Source organism: Canis lupus, chromosome 5, assembly GCF_048164855.1.
Source record: "Canis lupus baileyi chromosome 5, mCanLup2.hap1, whole genome shotgun sequence".
Classification (NCBI taxonomy): Eukaryota; Metazoa; Chordata; class Mammalia; order Carnivora; family Canidae; genus Canis; species Canis lupus.
The window spans coordinates 43510365-43531039 of record NC_132842.1 but is presented as its reverse complement, the minus strand read 5'-3'; the positions used below and the strand labels follow the sequence as shown (position 1 = coordinate 43531039).

At 40.4% G+C, this 20675-nt stretch overlaps 1 protein-coding gene across 9 annotated transcripts in view; it reads left to right on the top strand.

Annotated features, from left to right (window-relative positions):
* Positions 1 to 91: 91 nt before the first annotated feature.
* PLPP1 (phospholipid phosphatase 1) overlaps positions 92 to 20675 on the top strand; it is a 96045-nt gene continuing 75461 nt past the window's right edge. Inside the window, exons 1-3 of one of the 9 annotated variants that reach the window (XM_072826472.1) lie at positions 94 to 550; positions 2070 to 2217; positions 2842 to 2960. Coding sequence is in view for 5 of the 9 variants with exons in the window: in XM_072826466.1 (XP_072682567.1) it covers positions 493 to 550 (58 nt within the window). In the remaining 4 variants the exon portion in view is untranslated. Of the gene's footprint in view, positions 551 to 1835; positions 1873 to 2069; positions 2218 to 2841; positions 2961 to 20675 lie in introns of those variants that run through there. The other 8 variants (XM_072826476.1, XM_072826466.1, XM_072826477.1 and 5 more) reach the window with 8 other exon arrangements.

Below are 20675 nucleotides of genomic sequence, written 5' to 3'. Positions count from 1 at the left end.
GCGGCGCTGATTGGCCGGAGCTCTCGGGCGGGGGCTCCCGGCCCCGCCCCGCCGCCGCCTTACTGGCCGCCCCGGAGCCAGCGAGGCCGAGCGCTGGACGGTCCCGCGCTGCCCGGCGGGAGGGGCCGGGCCCATGTTCCTCCTCCCTACCGGTCCCATCCTTAAAGCACGAGTCCCGACGCCCCGCCTGCCGGAGCGGGCGCCGGGATCCGGACAGCGGGCCGCCGGGGCGGGCCAGGGCCTACCGAGGAGGGCCTGAGGCCACGGAGCCGCCGCGGCGGGCGCGCGGGCGTGTGGGGGTGAGGGAGCTGCGAGGGCCGGGGGTCCCGGGCGCCATTGCGGGCCGTCAGAGAGCCGCCCGGCCCCGGTCTGCCCCCGCTGCTCTCCTCCGGCCGAGAGGAGCCGCGGCTCGGGGCCGTCGCCACCCTCTGGCCCGGTGTCGTGAGTTGTGTGCTCCTCTGCCGCCCGCGGCGGGCCGCCGGCGCCGAGACCATGTTTGACAAGACGCGGCTGCCGTACGTGGCCCTTGATATGCTCTGCGTGTTGCTGGGTACGTACGCGCCGCCGGCCCGAGGGGTGTGCGCGCGAGCCCGGGTGGGGGGCCCCGCGGTGGGCGGCCCGGGGTGGGCGGGAGAGGGGAGCCCCGGGGTGGGCGGCCCGGGAGAGGGGAGCCCCGCGGTGGGGGGACCCGGGAGAGGGGAGCCCCGCGGTGGGCGGCCCGGGGGTGGGGAGCCCCAGGTTGGGCGGGCCGGGGGTGGGGGCCCCGGGATGGGGAGCCCGGGGTGGGCGGCCCGGGGTGGGCGGGCCGGGGTGAGGGGCTCCGGGGTAGGCGGCCCGGGAGAGGGGAGCCCCGGGGTGGGGAGCCGGGGTGGGTGGCCGGACCGGGGTGGGTAACCCGGGGTGGGGAGTCCCGGGGTGGGGGGCCCCGGGTGGGGACTCGCGGAGAGCTGCGGACGGGCTTAGGGGCGGGCGGCGTGTGTGCGCCCGGCGGGCTCGCCTCTGCTGGGAGAGGCTCGGGGGCGGCTTCCGCAGCCCGGGGATCCGCTTTGCAGCCTGCACCCCGGCCCCGCGTGGCCCCTGCTGTCTGTCTGTCTCCCGCCGGTGTGCTGAGCCCAGCCCTGCTTGGACGCTGTTCACGCCTCTGCGCTCGGTCCTCGCTCCTGTCCTCTGTTTCCAGTTCCACTCCCAGCGGAGCGCGGTGGGCTCCTCCCCTCTCTGCTCTTAGGGAACCCCGGTCACTGGCTTGTCAGGTTCAGTAGCGACACGGGATGTTGGATTCACTGGGGATTCTTAGGAACAGGCGCCAGTGCCTGGTTTATCTTCCTTGTGGGAAGCAGTTTAATTTTTCGTCTTTAAAAGGCTAGAACGTTCCTAATTAGAAGGTGTTACCCGGTTGTAAATTGTCAGGTTGCAAGTGGGTGTGAGGATGCCAGGTTTCTGCCTATAGGTCTGGAGGTCTGAAGAAGCTTGCCTTTCTGGGTGTGTGTGTGTTTTGGGTGTGTGTGCGCGCGTGCGTGCTCCATACCTGCTTTTTCCTTCTCTGTACAGACCTTGCCATGGTGTAGCTTTCCATCTCCTGTGACAGGCCACAAGGAGCCCTAGACATTCTTTGGCTGCAGCAGATTTGGCGTTGTCATCCTGGCGGAAGAGTCCATTTCTGGGGCCCTGGTTGCCAGTTGCTCCTTTCTTTTGACAAGAAAGAATTGAAGTCACTGGGATAAGGGATAGGCATTGGAAGGAAACTTGCACTTTTTAAATAAGTATTTTCTAAGAAAGTATGTTACAGACTATTTAGACGTTATGAAAAAAAAGAAACCAAAGCAAGAAGACCGTTCAAGATTTGGGTAGCCATGGTCAAGTATGGAAGTAATGGTACTGGCACGTTCTTTGGCTTGGGGTGGGGGGAGGTCCTGTGAGTTCAGCAACCTAGGTGCAGGTGTGCATAATGGGTTTTCACTGGTTTGAATCTTATATTCCACTTTGCTGTCTCAAACCTGATCATTTAGGTGCTTGCAGGCTTGCTCAATTCATGCAAATTCTTTTACCCCCCCCCCTTTTTTTTTTTAAAGATTTATTGATTTATTCCTGAGAAAGAGAGGCAGAGACATAGGCAGAGGGAGAAGCAGGCTTCCTGCCGCCTGATGTAGGACTCCATCCCAGACCCCGGGATCGTGCCCTGAGCCACCCAGGCATCCCTTCTTTTACCTCTTCTTTGAGGTAAAATCCCTTTTTTATTATTTATGAAATACCTTTACTGTTGACCAAGATGCTTCCTGTAGAGCTCCACAGTGAATTTTTGGAGTTCAGTTTAGGAAAACGAATCGACATTTTAGAACACTTTTTATAGAAACACAAGTAATTCTTCCAGATGCCAAGACATCCTAGTAACTACATTAAATATTTTGAAATTTATTTACAGTGAAAGATTGATTTTTGGTAAAGATGTTAAAATTTTATTTTAGATTTCCTTGTCTTTTAATTCCAGTGTAGTTAAAATATAGTGTCATATTAATTTCAGGTGTAGAGTATAGTGACTCGACAATTCTAAATATGACTCCGTGCTCATCAGAATAAGTGCACTCTTAATCTCTTTCACCTGCTTCACCCATTTCCCCACCCACCTCCCCTCTGGTACTATGTACAATTTTAAAATGTACTTTGACTCATACTCAGTGTCAGTCAGGCTTTGTTAAGCTTCATTTATATTTTAGCAAAGGGAGAGAAAAAGGTTTGGTCAGAAGTAATTTTGATAATTCTAATACATTGGCTAGTATCCTGTCAATTGCTGCATATTGTGTACTGTAGAATTATATATCAACTTCCCCTTTTCCTACCTTATAGGAATTATTTATTTATTCAGAATTATTATTGAGAATTATTGATTCGTAAAACAAATGTCAAGTTTTTTCCTGTGGGCCAAGTACTGTACTAGGACAAATGAAACATAATACTGCTCTAAGGTAAGCTAAAGCTAATATTAATAACCATAATGTAATAAGGTAGACTTAGTTTCCTTTGTATGTTTTAAAATCCGTCTATAGGGACGCCTGGGTGGCTCAGCCATTAAGTGTCTGCCTTTGGCTCAGGGCGTGATCCTGGAGTCCCGGGGTCGAGTCCCACGTCGGGCTTCTTGCATGGAGCCTGCTTCTCCTCTTGCCTAGGTCTCTGCCTCTCTCTCTCTCTGTCTCTCATGAATAAATAAATAAAATCTTTAAAAAAATAAAATAAAATCCGTCTATAATGGAGAAACCTATATGCAGTCCAGTTGTATGTTATAATTTCTTGTCTTTTTTTGACATAATGCAAATATCACATAATTGTACTATAGAGGTAGGAATAATTTTATTGCTACATTGACCTGACTTTTGCAAGGTTTGTGATGGCCCTCAAATAGATAAAATGTGTTTTTGATTTTAAACGTCTTTGATGGTTTTGGGAAAAGCTTACTTTGGGGAGTTACAGATTAAGTATGTTTTGGAAAAAGATACCTCATCTATTTGAAACTTATTTTCTATGTTACTGTATTACTTGGGATTCTTTTGAAGTAATTTAGAAGATTTTCATGATGAGCCCAGAATTCCCATTTCCTAAATAGAAAATGAAGTACTGACTTATTTTAATTTTGTATATAAGATGACATTAGATTTAGTAATATCAACTTTCCATTACAAACATCCCCCGAATGAAAGAGAACAGCGGGGGAGGAGATAAAACTTAAAAAAAAACAAAACAAAACTTTTTCATGCTGAGTTTTGGAAGACAATACATTTTTATAGCAAGTTCACCTTTCTTTTGGAGTATAAGGGTTATTTTAAATTTGGTTTTTATTCACTTTACTGACAGCAGGAGATTGCCTAAAATTAGGGGTTATCAGCTTGGCATTAACTTTATTCTTTTTCTGTGGAGAATATACAGGTAAGAGTTGACTACACCAACAAAAAGATGATTAAACACTTCTTAAGTACAGGGTTATGTGAAAGTGATTCGTAATTATATTGTGAATGTGTTCCAGGTTCTGTTAATGACCACTCCAACATCATACTGTGTATCTATTTTAATATGATGATGTTACATGATTGTGTTACAGGAGTACTTTATAATTTTATGGAGTGTGATGTCTGTTGAAGTGATCATTAAACATGTGGTGTGTGTATCTGTGTGTATATATACACATTTGTACCCCTCTGTCATCTTTATCACTGTAAAACATGAATCCCTCCCTCTGATAAACCCAAATGATTAGTTCCTTCAGTGGATGTAGTAAGTTCTTGGGAAAAGTCAGAATTTTGAGAGATGGTATTTATTTGAAATGGAGCATAGTCTTGACCTCTTTCTTCTGTCATTGTAGAAAAGGCTGGCAGTGAGCACACAAGGAGAGCTGCTCTGTAGGGAATGATAGCAGGCTGGTGTGACTGGCAGTGTTTTTGCCCAGTGTGCTAAATGGTGTCCCGAATAAAACTTACTAGTGTTTAATTACTGAGAATCATTCCAGATTTTATCCACCGTGGCGTAAGGCTGCCAGTTAGTGGACGCCGAGTCCACTGACTGATTCAGTGCACATTGATTGAAGGCTGATTCTGCCGAGTCCACGTTAGGTGCTGAGGATACAACGATGAGTAAGACATCCTTGCCCTAAAGGAGCTCAGGGTCTAATGAAGAGCAAACCGGTTACAGTACATCATGATAAGTGTAATAATGGAGGTATGGAGTAAGTGCCTCTGAGTACAGGGAAGGGAGTTGTCTTAGACCTGATCCATTGTAAATAAATGGTTTGTATGTTTATCCTTAGAGATGCAGAAGTAACAAAAGTTACCTGGAATTATTCTTAGAATCTTTTGTTTTCTTTCCCCACTTGATGCAGGACAGTAGGGACCCAAGTAAGTACCCTGTGTTGATGACTTTTCTGTAGACTGTCCATTGGCATCTAGGAGGTTTAGGTGGAACTGGCAAAAACTTGTCATGTGCTTGTGTTTTGCTGTGTGGCAGTCATTTAGAATACCTTTCTGGGCTCCATATTCTCCTTTTGCTTCTCCAGATCTGTTCTCCATTTGCTCTGTGCTCGGGGAAGCAGGCAAATTGTATGAACAGTATCACCTGACCTCTTACTTTATGATCTCTGTTTGGCTTTGGTTGGTGGTGCATCAGTAGGAGGCCTGGAAGAGCCAGTTCCTTCCTGCTGGATTTGTGTTGCTAGAGCTATTCTGTGGTTTTGTGAGTAAGTCACAGCTTCTGTTCAATGGCCCTCTCCGCCAGCCAGCTACAGTTGCAGATCGTTTTGGGTTCTAGTAACCCCTTAGTTGCCTGCCCCCTTAGGCCTAGTGATGATAATGGCTTCCTGATGTTGGTAGCTTAGGAGTGAGTATTCCATCCTCCCTTGCTCCTTTCCCTAAATCCTGCCTATACTTTTAAAGATGATTCCTTCGTTAAATTCTCTTGAATCCCTTTTTTGACTCTGTGTGTGTGTGTGTGTGTGTGTGTGTGTGTGTGTGTGTGTAGTGGGGGCTGTGGGGTTTTGTTTGCTGCGACCCTACTAATAACACTGATACAGGTCCAAAACTGATTTGAGGTGGCTTCCCTTTCTGCACCTAACACCAATTACAGCTGCTCATTATAGCAGGTGTGAACAGAAGCTCATGGGCTCCAGTGTTGGCTTTCTTGGAAGGGAGGTTGGTCATGGTTTCCTTAGCATGCTCCAAACGTGCTATCACCATTATGCCAAATCAGAGCCAATAATGAAGAATAAAATCTGGCAGCCAAAAACTGGAAGCCCCAAACTAGCAGCAATAGTAGGGGTTTGTAGAATCCCTATTACTTACTCTTCCTTAGTAATTATATCAAATACTGATACCATATGTTATTGCCCTGATAATGACATCATTTGCTCCTTAAGCATTAAGGAGTGGTCCCTTTCCTGTCTACCAGTTTGGGCCTGTTTCTCAAGGAAGAAACAGTCAAGTAGTCAATGAAAGATTCTCATTTTCTAACTAGTCTGCAGCATTTTGTGCCTTTCCTTTTTGCCTAACATTTATTCGTTCATTCATTCATTATTCAACATGTATTTGTTTAATATCTTATAGGTACTTGGCATTGTGTTGGATGAAGATAAAAATAAGTAAATCGATACAGAAATAAATAGGACATAATGCTTATCCTAATTGCTAGCCGTTTCAACCCCTACTAAATTTGTTAAGCAAACTTTTTTTGCTTCTGATGAAAGTTTAGTGGGTTTTTTCTTTTTTATGTAACTTTTCTCTTTCCTCTAAGCCACAGTGAGAGGGAAGGAATCTCAAAAAAAAAAAATGAACTAAAATTTCTGGCATATTCTTGAATTAGACTAGAGTCCTCTTGCAAGACTTTTTCTACTGTTAAATGTCCAAATTTTTTTTTTTTAAATTTTTATTTATTTATGATAGTCACAGAGAGAGAGAGAGGCACAGAGACACAGGCAGAGGGAGAAGCAGGCTCCATGCACCGGGAGCCCGACGTGGGATTCAATCCTGGGTCTCCAGGATCGCGCCCTGGGCCAAAGGCAGGCGCCAAACCGCTGTGCCACCCAGGGATCCCTAAATGTCCAATTTTGAATAAGAGAGAAGGAAATTGCTACTGTTTGGTTCCAGTTGACTTTATACAGTTGAATTTTAACTTAAGCTTGCCTTGCTTGTAATAAGGTATGGAAATGTTCAGAGAAGGTTCTTCTCTATAAATTTTATGAAATGTAAATTCTTCCTTTATATTTGCTTTGAATTACATAGTTTTGGAAAACTCATGGGCATGCTATGGATCTTGATTGATCTTTTTCTTGTTTAGCCATTTTTGGCCAAGCTCTACCAAGGTCTCTTATATACTGAGCTTGGGGGATTATTCTGATTCTTTTGGATAAGAAATTGAAGTTTAAATTGTTATTGTTTACCCAGCTAAAAAAGAGAAGTTGGAAAAAAGTCACTAAAGTCCCCAATTTTAAGTAAACCAGTTAAAAGGTAGCTTCCATTTTATGGAAAGGAATTCGGAATGTTAATTGTCCACTTCCTCCTAATTTAGGTGGCTTAATTCAGCATTTGGGATGGAAATATACAATCTGTGTAATACCCTAGTTAGAGATTATATAGACCCTGCCTTGTTTCTCTTATCTTCTTTTTAGAAAGCACTCACCATTCAGATAGAATGAACAGTGTTTACAAGTAGCTTTCTTCTTCTATCCTTCATTTACCTTATTTTTCATTGTTACTATTTTCCACCCCTCATCTCTTATCTTCCTCCTGCTTTGCTTCTTCCCTTCAACCTCTTGCTGCCTAGGTTTAAAACCCAGCTGGCTTAGACAGAGTTTTTTTTTGTTGTTGTTGTTTTCTGCAACTAGTCTAACACTGGAAATGACTTGTTCTTTATAAACTGTTTTTCTTTTTCTTTAAAATATTAGAGAGACAGCATAGTCCAGTGATGGACTCTGGATCCAAATTGCTTAGGTTCACTTTTTACTTCTGTTTACTAGCTATGTGACCTTGAGCAGTTTTCTTCTTTGTGCCTCTTTTCCTAGTAAAAGTATCTATTTCATATGGTTTTTGTGAGACTCAAGTGAGTCAATATGTAAAGAGCTTAGAGCACTGTCTTGTGCTTAATGCACATGATATGTTTATCAAATAAAATTAATCCTCTCTAATCCTACCAACTATAACTTAATTTTAGTAGAAATAACATCACCTAGTTTCGTATTAGGGACACAAAAACAGACTGTGAAACGTTTCCCATGAATATTCATGGAATTTCTTTGAAATTTAGAGTCTTGAAATAGTAGTGTTATATCAGTCGTGTGTTAAAACCACGTATACGATCTCCACATGGTGGTAATCCCAACAGTGATAGAAATTGATTTGTATAGGTCTGTGGCAGAGAGTAATTAAACAAATGGAGAAACTTCACACATTCCTAAGTCCCGAATTTCAACTTAAGAAAATGAGAGTTAGCTATACTTTGTCACCTACACTGTTTTTATTGCCCAGGCCATGGGAATGGTCACTCTTCATATAAAAAGTGAACTTCGTATTCTTAAAATTTTTGAATGACCTTAATTGTATATCCTCATTTGTGTGAATTCTATTATTTGAATTCATCTCTGTAATTAAGTGGACAGCAAAGAAGACAGTTGTGTAGTACTTCTCCATACCTTCTCCCTCTTACTCTTGATTTATTTTCAGCCAGATATTTATTTCAATGTATGTTAACCTGAAATTGTTTTTTGGTGTGTATGTGTGTGAAGAGTATTAGGTTTTTAAAATATTTGACTTTGCATTATCTTTATTTATTGAGTACCCATTATGTGCTTAATATAGTAATAGGAGCTATAAATATTATTGTGAAAAAGATAATGTCTCTAAACTAATGTTTAAGACAATGACAGATGTTTGTAAATGCCACAAAAGAATTAAAACAAGATTAGGGGACGCCTGGGTGGCTCAGTGGTTGAGCGTCTGCCTTCGGCTCAGGTCATGATCCCGGATCCCAGGATCGAGTCCCAGATCAGGCTCCCTGCATGGAGCCTGCTTCTCCCTCTGCCTGTGTCTCTGCCTCTCTCTCTGTGTCTCTTATGAATAAATAAATAAAATCTTAAAAACATTAAAAAAAAACAAGATTAGAAGGATATGAGATGATGGAGGGTGGCATTCTCAAGGAAGGCTTCACGGAAGAAGGGATATTTGAATTGAGATTTAAGGATGAAAATAAGGTGGCTGTGGAGGAACTGGAAGAATTTGATTACAGGCACAGGGAAGAACAGATGTTGAGGGCCAAACAGCAAAGAACATTTTGTAGCAGGAAAGAGGCCTGTGTGACTGGAATATAGTATGCATCCATAGTATTCTTAATAGTGAATTTTGTTAACTTATTTCTAAATGTCAAAGTTGATAATAATAATAATTGACAGTTGTTTAGTGCTTACTATGCCCTGTGTGACCTGTAAAGTCTCTTAAGAAGTTGCTCAGGGAGGGTAGCTTGGTCACCTCCATTCTGTAGGTGATAGAACTGAGGCCTAGAATAATTGGGAAACTCTCCCAGTGGAATCCAGCTAAGAAGTGGTATAGTCAGGAATTGGGAAATGCGTTTTTAGGGATTATAACTTTTCTTTTTTTTTTTATACAGTAATTTATTTATTTATTTATTATTTTTTATTTATTTATTTTTTTATTTAGTTATGATAGTCACAGAGAGAGAGAGAGAGGCAGAGACATAGGCAGAGGGAGAAGCAGGCTCCATGCACCGGGAGCCTGATGTGGGATTCCATCCCGGGTCTCCAGGATCGCGCCCTGGGCCAAAGGCAGGCACCAAACCGCTGCGCCACCCAGGGATCCCTATAACTTTTCTTTTTTAAAAAGATTTTATTTATTAATGAAAGACACATAGGGAGAGGGAGAAGCAGGCTCCATGCAGGGAGCCTGATGCGGGACTCGATCCTGGGATCCCGGGATCACGCCCTGAGCCCAAGGCAGATGCTCAACCGCTGAACTACCCAGGTGTCCCGGGATTATAACTTTTGAATGCAGATTATCTGGTCCAGATTTAGGAAAGGTGCTAATAAATGGAGAGGCTGAAGAAGAGGTTAGGGAATTAGTTGATTCTAAAAACAATAAATATTTTTAGGAAGCCTAGTTGTTTATAACAAGCTGAATTCTATATAATGTGACTTTAGCATCTGTTTCTAAATATATTTTGAGCATGAGCCTGCTGTCCAAAGGAGGCACTTTATTTTTCATAAGTCAGACTCCTCTAATTACTACTAGAGTTTGCCAGGAGAGTATACCCTGAAAGAGGCAATTAATTTGCCCTGTTTGGTAACAAATCCACATACTTTTTTTCAGATAGCATTGTTGTGGGTATTTCTATACAGGAAAGGAAGACCTTTGTCCTTCACTGTATTTCACGTGAGTCATGTGTTACAGAGTTCAGAGACACCTTTGGTAAGTCATTGCATCTCATGGTTTAGTTCTCAGTTGTTATTGCTTGGAAATGTTTCCTGAGTCTTTTTCAGGGTGGGGTGTTTAGGAAAATGACATATAGGAAATGTGTACTGGATGAGTTCTTGAGTTAATTAGCAGCTTGTTAAGCCAGGTTCTGCCTGCCTTTTGGTACATTTACATCAGCAGTAAGAGAGATGGGTTGCCTGCCTAGGTGCTCAAGGGTAAATGAGGAAAAGAGAAGAAAACCATTACTCACTGAATGCCTAAATGAACCTTTGGTAAATGTCTGACATAAACTCATGCAGTCATCACAAAACTGAGGTTTTAGCTTCATTTTATGTCATAGCACTGGAATAATACAAAAATTGGTGGAAAAATAAAAGCATGGATCTCAAATAGCTCTTGATTACTGTGGAAGTCAGACTCATAAGGAACGGTGGCAATACTGTATGGTAAATTGAATACCTGATATGTCCTAGCTCTGAGGTTACAAAGAGTGAGTGAGGCAGGGTCTCCATCCTGGAGAGGTACACAGAGCCTTGTAAATGGAGAGCAGTAGGTATTTTAATGAAGTCTCTGTCTATATTTCAAAATGATTTCTTCTGAAATGATTGCTTTTACTTTCCAGCAGAGATAATGTACACCTTTGGGAATATTACTTGTGGCTAGTGCTAAGTTCTATAAATAATTCCTGTAGACAGGTCAGGCCCCATTTCTACTACTGAGTGAAGACACATGAGGTAGATGTTTAGAAAGTGTGTGGCATGTGGTAGGCATTCCGATACTTGCTACACAAATGTATAGGCAATGTATTTGAGTCAGCTGCTCTACCAGGGTTTGAGTTCTAGCTCCATCTATTACTAACTGTATGACATGGGGCAGGTCGCTTCAACTCTGTGAGTTTCGTCATCTAATGAGGAAAAAGATGCTAATAGTGCATTCCTCATATTGCTGTGAAATTAGATGAGATAATGTATGAGACAATATATATGAAGTGTTTAGAGTAGTGAAGTGTTTAGCATAGTCCTGTCCTGTGCTGTTGTTATCATTATTAAACTAATAAGCCAGTTTGGTACCACTGATCCAGTCTGTTACTCAAAATTGATGTCACATGCTAGTGACTTTTCTTTTGGAACATTATATAGTGTAGTTCTAGTTTCAGCTTAAACAATGTTGAACTAGGAATCTGGTTTGTATTTCAGTTCCTAGTGCCCAAATTATTTTGGGAAATGTTTCAGTTACTTCTAACCTATTTCTTTGTAGAATCAAATACCTCAGTAAGGTCTTCTGATTTTACTTTTAGGTGAACAGTCTTCCTGCAGCTCATTGGCAAGGTACCCAAATGAATATTTGTGGTTGAAGAGAGAATAATAAAATAGAAATACGTGTGTGAGCTAGTAATGGTGTGGTTTGAATAGTCTTCTCTTAGTTCTCAGTTCCTAAAACATGAGCATTTCATATCTTAAATATAAACTGGTCAAGAGCTAACTTGTAGTTCAGGTTGCAGGAGCTAAACATAACCAGTTCTCATCATAACTTCTTTGAATCAGAAGAATTTGTCGTTTCTTTCCATAGAATTTAAGAAACAAATGTATATAGTAATCCTACCCATCTGCAGTGTTCTAAGATAGCCCTAATTTTAGGTAATGGCCTTCTTCACAGAGGCAGTTTGTTAAATATATGACTAAATATAATAAAAATTCCTATTTTATAATACTTTAGAACTTTTTAAAAAACACAGTTTTTCAAGTGACATCTCAATTTGATTTGTAAAGTATACCTAATATAGTTAGGCAGTGCAACAGGAGCAGGTGACATTTATTTTACTTTTTTTTTTTCTCCAAATGGCGTGGATAAGAGAAAGGAATTTTAAATAGGCTCCTTTCCAAATATGTATTATTTCTGACCCAGTGGTCCATTTGGCGAAAAGGTTTCTTAAATTGTGATGTTATCATAACTTGTTAGTCAGGTTATGGGTAATATTCAACTTTATAGCTAGTGTGTTGGATATTTACATTAATACTAACTTTACCACAGTATCAGTGAGATTCTAAGTGCCGCGATTGAAGGTAGCCTAATTATAAGTTACCTTTATGGAGATGTGTTTGCACGGAGTTTCTCCCCTTGCTTAGGATTCAATGTCATGGAGGTTTTCTAGTGAGTGGCAATTTCTTTTTGTAACTTTATTTACACAGTTCACATCACGGTATGATGTAGTGAAAGCAGTTGACTTGGAAGTCAAATTCTGGTCTTGTTTCTGCTGCTCTCTGTGATCACATGGGCAAGATTTCATGTGCTATTTCATTTATTCATGTATATTTTATAATGAGAATAATGTCTGCCTGCATGTATCTCAGGATCATGTGGTAAGCAAACCTTGCTTATTAAGAAGAGTCAGTTGCTTCAGAATATATTACAGTAGTTCACACCAGTGGACTCAGGATTGGAAGAGAGAGAACACATAGTATACAAAGGGGTATTTTGAGCAACTGGAATAGACCTGTAGGAGATCAATTATTAGTCTAGTCTGGCCTTCTTGGGGAGAGTGTTATTGTCAGCAGAAAGTAGGAAAAAACTGAAATGTGAAGTGTTTAGGAAATAGTGATGGGCCCTGATACAAAGTAATACAGGCCCTCTGCTTGACTTTTCTTTTTTTTGCCATATGTAGATACACAATTTTATCAGTGACCAAGTGGTTCATGAAATCTTGCAACTAGTTTGTTATTTCTGTATCAGTCATCCTGTGAGAGATGGGGACATGTGCTACCTTGAAAAGCCAACAGGAAATATAATTTAGTCAGACTGAAATTTCAGTGAAAGGAGATTTTCATTTTTTTTTTAAAAGATAAAGATTAGCCCTGCCTTGGGCTCCCTGATTGGTGGGAGTCCACTTCTCCTCTGCTGATCCCCTCCACCGCCCCTGCCACTTGTGGTCTCTCCCTCTGTTAAAAAAAACAAAACAAAACAAAACAAAAAAACCTTTAGATAAATAAATAAATAGCACTAAACTATTCAGTAGTCATTCCTGAATTTTTTTTTCTGAAATTTTTTTAAAGATTTTATTTCTTTATTCATGAGAGACACACAAAGAGGCAGAGACATAGGCAGAGGGAGAAGGTGGCTCCCTTTGGGGAGCCTGATGCAGAACTGCATCCAGGACCTTGGGATCAGGACCTGAGCCAAAGGCAGACACTCAACCACTGAGCCACCCAGGTGCTCCTCATTACTGAAATTTTATTTTATTTTATTTAAGATTTTATTTATTTATTCATGAGAGAGACAGAGAGAGAGGCAGAGACACAGATAGAGGGAGGGAGAGACACAGGCAGAGGGAGAGAGAAGCAGGTTCCATGCAGGGAATCTGACATGGGACTTGATCCTGGGTCTCCAGGATCACGCCCTGGGCTGAAGATGGTGCTAAACCTCTGAACTATCCGGGCTGCCCATCATTACTGAAATTTTAAACTCAACTGATCTTCAGTAGCCCAAAGGCCCTAATGTGGGCTTTGGCTAAAGAAATTACATCTAATAAAAAGAGGGGAAAAGGAGAGTGAGGAAAAGGGAAACAAAATGAAGGAAGTAAATATTGCTGGATGGTTTGTTTTTGATTTCCAAGAGGAGTTAGGAGAGAATGAAGCTTCTTTGATAGGAAGGATGAGAGAATTAATCATGAGGATGTGCTTCATAAGGCTTGAGATTGCTTGCTGCCCAGTAAAGAGATTGTGGTGGAGATTCTGATTTTTATTTGGAAAAAGTTCAAGGTCACATTTATAGTGATTTAAAATTAATAAAGTATGGGACGCCTGGGTGGCTCAGCTGTTGAGCATCTGCCTTCGGTGCAGGGTGTGATCCTAGAGTCCCGGGATCGAGTCCCACATCGGGCTCCCTGCATGGAGCCTGCTTCTCACTCTGCCTGTGTCTCTGCCTCTCTGTCTCTCTGTCTGTCTCTCTCTCTGTGTCTCTTATGAATAAATAAATAAAATCTTAAAAAAAAAAAAAGACTCAGAACATCTGAGGTACAGAATATTTAAAAAAATTAATAAAGTAACGAACTTGTCGTTTTGGTTGGTCAGTTAATTCAGCATATGTTTAGGATTTATTAGGAAAAAAACAGATTACTGGAAAAATGCTGTGTTACCCATGTTTCATGTCCTTGGACTTTTCATGATTAAGAATGAAATATTGGGGGAGAGGGTGCCTGGGTGGCTCAGTCAGTAAGCATCTGACTTTTTATCTCAGCTCAGGTCTTGATTTCAGGATCATGAGTTGATGCCAACCCCTGTGTTGGGCTCCACACTGGGTATGGAGTCTACTTAAAAAAAAAAAAAAAAAAAAAAATTGGGATAGAGAGACAGCATAACTTCGGGTAGTATTTTTGTAAGTTAAAGTTGTAAAAGTAGAGGAGTTTGATCTTTTGAACTGTCAGATACAACAAATAATGAAATTTTATGGTTCATACAGGAGTTAGCCATAGGCATATTTCAATAAGTTATCTAAATATAATTCCGGAGAGTGGGTTTATGTAATATGAGATACAGACATACTAATACTTACTATAATAAAGGGTGTGAATCATATCTGTGCATCCATCTTATATATGCAAAGTATTATTACCCAAAATAAGAGGGTAACAGACTTGTTCCATTTTAAAGAGATTAGAATGCAAGATGAGTCTTACCTTGCAGTTACAACAGAACTTTATTTTTTGAAAATTTGTATTTTACCAAGATATGAAATAGTTTCCATTCATTTTTACTAGTGTATAAAAGTTTTTAGAGAATTTTTTTTATATTTATGGGATGCATAAAAAGTTAAGTGTGTAGACACTGGAAACATACAGGTCTGAGTTTGAATTCTAGTTCTTTCACCTACAATTAAGGTAAATCCCCCACATTCATAGCTTCAGTTTCTTTATCTGGTCTGGGTCTTTATCTGTATATTCTCTTTGGCTTTTGTGCATCACAGAGTAGGCATCTGCTTATTCCACAAGCTTTTGTCCCTCATATATTGTGTGCCACACTATTAAGTAAAGGAGATTCATATAATCACACAAATACAAAAAGAAACCACTAAGGGCTATAAAGGGGAGATATGGATATAGGAGGGTTTATTTATTTATTTATTTATTTATTTGTTTTGTTTTTTTTTAATTTTTTTAAAATTTTTATTTATTTATGATAGTCACAGAGAGAGAGGCAGAGACACAGGCAGAGGGAGAAGCAGGCTCCATGCACCGGGAGCCCGACGTGGGATCCGATCCCGGGTCTCCAGGATCATGCCCTGGGCCAAAGGCAGGCGCCAAACCGCTGTGCCACCCAGGGATCCCTATTTATTTTTATGTATTTATTTTTAGGAGGGTTTAAAAGAAGAGTTTTGAATAGGAAAATGAGTAGCTTTTTAAAATAATAACTTTGGCTGTAGGATAGAATAATAGATGAGGGCTGGAAAAGAATGGATTTAGGGAGATGTGTTAAGAGGCTTTTGAAATAGTCCAAGTGAGATCATGGTAATGAGACTAATGAGGTAGTGGTGTGGTGGAGATGGAGAAAGGTGGATAGATTTGAGAAGTCTGGGAGGTAAAATGGACACAGTGACACAGTGAATATGTGGAGTTGGAGAGCAGGAGATATCAATGATTGTTCTGAAAGTTCTGGTTTGTCTAATGGATGAATGTTGATTCCTGCCAGTTACTAAGGTGGAGAGCACTAGGAGAGAACTTGATCTAAGATGGAGAGATTGGGAAGAGAGAATGATTTTGGTTTTCCTTTATGTTTAAGGTGCTTTTGAGATTTTTTTTTTTTTTTGAAGATTTTATTTATTCATGAGAGACAGCGTGAGACCGAGATACAGGCAGAGGGAGAAGCGGGTGCCATGCAGGGAGCCTGACGTGGGACTCAATCCCAGGTCTCCAGGATCACACCCTGGACTGAAGGCAGCGCCATACCGCTGAGCCACCAGGGCTGCCTGCCTTTGAGATTTTGTAGAGAAAGTGCCAAGTCTTTGCAAAAAAGGGGTCTAGAGCTCGTAGGAATGGTTTGTCTTTTGGAAGTCACTGACATATTTTGGTAACTGAAATGAAAATTGGTGAAATCTTAAGCAGGAATTATAAAGTGAGGAGGAGAGAAGGTTGAAGCAAGAGCTTTGAGAAACACCAACCTTTCAGATTGTTTGGAAGAAATAAGGAACATCAAGACTGAGAAGCAACACTAAAAGCTAGAAGAATGTTTCAGGAAAGCCAAGCAAAGAGAGTGCTTCAAGGAGAGTGTGGTAACAATGTGTATATTCTCCTCAAAGGTCAAGTGAGATAAAGTCTGTATAAAGTGTCCATTGGATTTAGTTACACAAAGATCACTGATAATCTCCTGTAAGAAAGCAATTTCCATATTGGAGTGGTCTGAAAAGTGAATATATGGTAAAGAAATGGCAATTGTGGATATTGGTAATTATTATTATTATTATTATTATTATTATTATTTTTTTTTTTTGGTAATTATTTTGAAATGCTGGGTTGAGAAAAAGCATAGTAGAGATGATTCCAAGCATAGGCCAACAGGATCATTTCTGAGAATGAGAGATCATGAGTTAGGGCTATCAGCTGAAACACTAATAGCCTAAAATAATATATTGTCATGGTTACCTATGATATATCAGATGGGGGAAGAATACCTTTTATATTTTAAAATAAATTCCTGTGTGTGTGTATGTGTGTTTTTTACACCCAACGTGTGACATTGAACTCATGACCCTGAGATCAAGAGTCACATTCTCTACTAACTGGGCTACCCAGGTGCCTCTAGGAATACCATTTTTTAGATCAATGGTACTGTATTGGAATAGTTGAATTCCTCTTGAACCCTTTTTGCTGAGAACAGTAGATTACTTGATACCCTTGTTTTCCAAATAACTGTTGCCACGTATGGCGGGGTTTGGGATGTGGAGCCTGGTAAACTTGGTTTCAAAATTCTGCTTTGCTGTATATACTTGATTCAGATCACACAGATGGTTATCTTGTCCTACTGAACTTTAGTTTCTTCACTTGTGTGATGGAGAGAATAAAGTCTACATACTAGATTTGTTAGGAATAAATAAGAGTCTTTATAAATAAAGCACCTGGTACTTCATAGGCACTCAAAAAACTAATGCCTTTTTTCTTGCTTCCTATGTAGTTGCTCTTCATTGTATAGTTTCAGTACTGTACGTTTGACCTTAACCCTTGAAGTAATAATTGGTGGGAATCCTTGCTTCTTCAGCTTATTACCTTCTGTAGAAAATAAATTGAGTAGTACAAACATACATTTTTTGGAAAATGGAGGTATGATTTGCTGCTGCAGTAATCATAACCATTAAAAAAAAGAATTTTACCAACTGTTTTGGCTTGTGTGCCTTTAAAAAAAAAAAGTTGTGTGTGTTTTAAACCTTACTAATTTAGATATGCCACTTTTGGTGACTTCCTGCCAAAGTAAGCATTTTTATATTTTTCTTCTGAGACTCATCTTAGTGTAATTTTATTTTAGTTTTTGGACCATTGCCAGTTGGCATAATTTCAGACTAGACATGATGGATCCACATAAATACTTCTAAGATTTATATTACACAATACATTTTTTATTGGAGGGGGAATGTGAACTGTTAAAAGCAGTTGAGGTCTCAGGTCTGGATTTTATTTAGTATTTCATTTAAATTTTTTGATTTGTAGTTTTGATTCTTTAATTATTGCTTATTGATATTTTAAGCACTGAGATAACTATTTCTATATCAAAATGGTGAAATCAAATCATTCTGATCTTTTTTGTCTGACTTAAGTTGCTAAAGCAGTCTCCTGAAAGGTTTTTTTTTTTTTTTTTTTTTTTAAAGATTTTATTTTATTTGTCCATGAAAGACATAGGTAGAGAGGCAGAGACACAGGCAGAGGGAGAAGCAGGGATCCTGATGCGGGACTCGATCCTGGATCTCCAGGATCAGGCCCTGGGCTGAAGGTCAGTGCTAAACCACTGAGCCACCCGGGCTGCCCTCCTGAAATGTTTTTATATCTGCTCCCAAATATCACCATATACCACCTCTTAAGAGGCATTTATGCATATACTTTTCTAGAAGATGACTATCCTAGAAATTTTAAAAAGTATCAGTTTGTCAGCTTCATTCAAGAATCAGTATAATAGTAAACACACAGTTGTTACTTGGAATATAGGCCTTCCTACTGTGTAGAAGTTAATCTCTTGACCAACTACTAAGAGATTTTGTTGGTTAAGTGAAGTCTGTGGATGGGATTGTTGAGACTGAAAGTCTCATTTAATATTCAGAGAGAAGTAATTTAACCAGGTATTCTCATCTGAATACATGATGCTTTGTTTTAAAAGCTTACTAATACTTAGGTAGAACCCAAGGTTCTATAGATCATAATTTCTTTAAAGACTAAATAAACTCTTCAAAGAGGAACCTCTTCAAAGAGGAATCTTCCCCTTGATTCACTATCCTGTTGCTTTCTGAAATTTTGTTCAAAGGCTATTGACAAACCTTTGAAGAAAGGTAGCTAAAATACACATAATTGATCATTTGATGAAATTTTATATATGTGTTGATAGATTTTCCAAGTTAAAAACGACTTTTTCAGTAGAGGCAGTAGGCAGAGGAGAGAGATCAGGAAATAAGCACTTAATAAGCTCTCTTAATGTGCCAGGTGTTATGTTAGGCACATTACGAGGCCTTAGTTTACAACTGTTCTGGAAGGTATATAAGTAGTAGTTTTGCATTCACGATAGGAGGAACTTGAGCTCAGGTAGGTAAGTAATTTGCCCGTGCTTACTGAGGTTTAGTACCTGGCAGGATGCCAGAAGGCAGCCCACTTGGGTGGAAAAGCCCAGCTCTATGTGCAGCCTTCCTCTGTTATACCAAAGGAAAGATTTCAGGAGTAGCTGAATAGAAGCTAGAGTAGCCAGTAGACGTTAGCCAGGTGGAAGGCTGGGTTTATTGTGAGGAGTGTGGCAAGAGGTTTGAAACAGGTGTGGGGAGTTGAGAAATGTAGTATGAAGCTTACGAGTAAAACTTGCCCTTTTGGGTGCTCACTTCAGCAGCACATACACTAAAATTCACTCTTGGGATACAGTTCTATGAATTTAAACAGTTTAGACTTTAGAGTCATGTAACCACTACACAAGATACAGAACTGATCTATAAGTTCCCTCTTGCTGCTCTGTGGGAGTCAGGTCCTCCCACATCCTACATCTCTGGCAACCACTGATGGGTCCTCTAGCCTATAATGTCACATAAATGAAATCATGCAGTATGTAGCTTTTGAGTCTGGCTTCTTCACTTAGCATAATGCACTTTAATTAGGCAACCATTTAATGATGTACACGTTACTGTACAATTTTGCTACAGTTTTTTACTTTGAACTCTCAAAATGCTTATATCATTCCCAATTCCAGTTTCATGTAAACTTTTTGGGGGGGCTGAGGAATGACTATAGTTATGACTTTAAATATCAAAGAAACCCTAAATAGATTCCTAGTAAGTGCCAGAGGAGAAAGTAAAATAGAAAAAAATGTGTCTCTCCCCACACCCTATGACGTCAGCCATCGCCTTGCCTTTTGCACATAGAAATCTGCATGGAAAGTGTGGTACTGATTGTGACCTTTGCCAGCTTGAAAAAGAAAGGGAACAGCTGTTAGTATGAGAGGGTGGAAGGAATTAATGTTGTTCCTGCCCAGTTGGCATTGCGTGCTTTTTGGGCAGGGAACAACAGGTGACCAACTGCTTGCTTTTTATTTTTGTTAGTGTATAAATAAATAGGCTGTGTGTGTGTGTGGGGGGGGGGCATGTGTTCATGCACAGGAATCTTGAGTCCATATTAAAATAACCTGTCCTTAGAGTCCTGGATTTTTTTAAAACTGTTTAAATATATACACACATTTATTTTAAGTGTTTTAATGAACTAAGAGACTCCAAGGTTAAGTGTATTATAGGTCATTATTGACAGAAAAGCACAAAAAGTAAAATCCTTCTTTCATAAAAGTCACTTATATCCAAACTGCCTTTTCTCCCTTTTGTCCCAACTTAAGTAAAAAACAAAACCCAGCAAGATAGCTAAGTACTTTTTATAGTAAAACCATCAGCCACAGAGATGTTGTGGTCACTTCAAGCCGGTGACCAGACTGCAGGTGTCTGTAAAAGCCAAGGGTGCTTTGTTCTTTGAACTCTTGCCCCTGGATACTTCACGTACCATCTCTGTGAATCACACCCAAACATACAGTACACTCTACCCCTGGCTCAGGGCTCTTTCCCTTTTCTACCTCTACCTTGCACAAACTCATCTACCTGCAGTATAGCTTTCACCAAACCCTTTCTTGCTCAAGAGCCAGTGTTGATTTTTCATTTCTTATTGAGACATACTATTATTTACCTGGAACAAAACATTCCTCATAGTGTAGTTTTGCTTTGCTCATTCACATTTCTGTTATTTCTCAGTTCCCTGCTTTAGTTGAATCATCCCTCCTCCTCTCTTTTTTTTTTTTTTTTTTTTCATTGTCTGGCACAGGTTGAGCTCAGTGATCAGTCTATAATGCATTTCTAATTCTATTTTCCATTGCAGTTGTTGAGCCCATTAGTCTCTTTATTACAATGTTTTGAATGTTTTTCTGCTTTATGAAAACCTCTATTTACCTCTCTTCTCTCATCTTTTAGAAAATGGCACTGTTTCCCACTTGATTTTTTTTTTGTGTGTGTACCCACTTG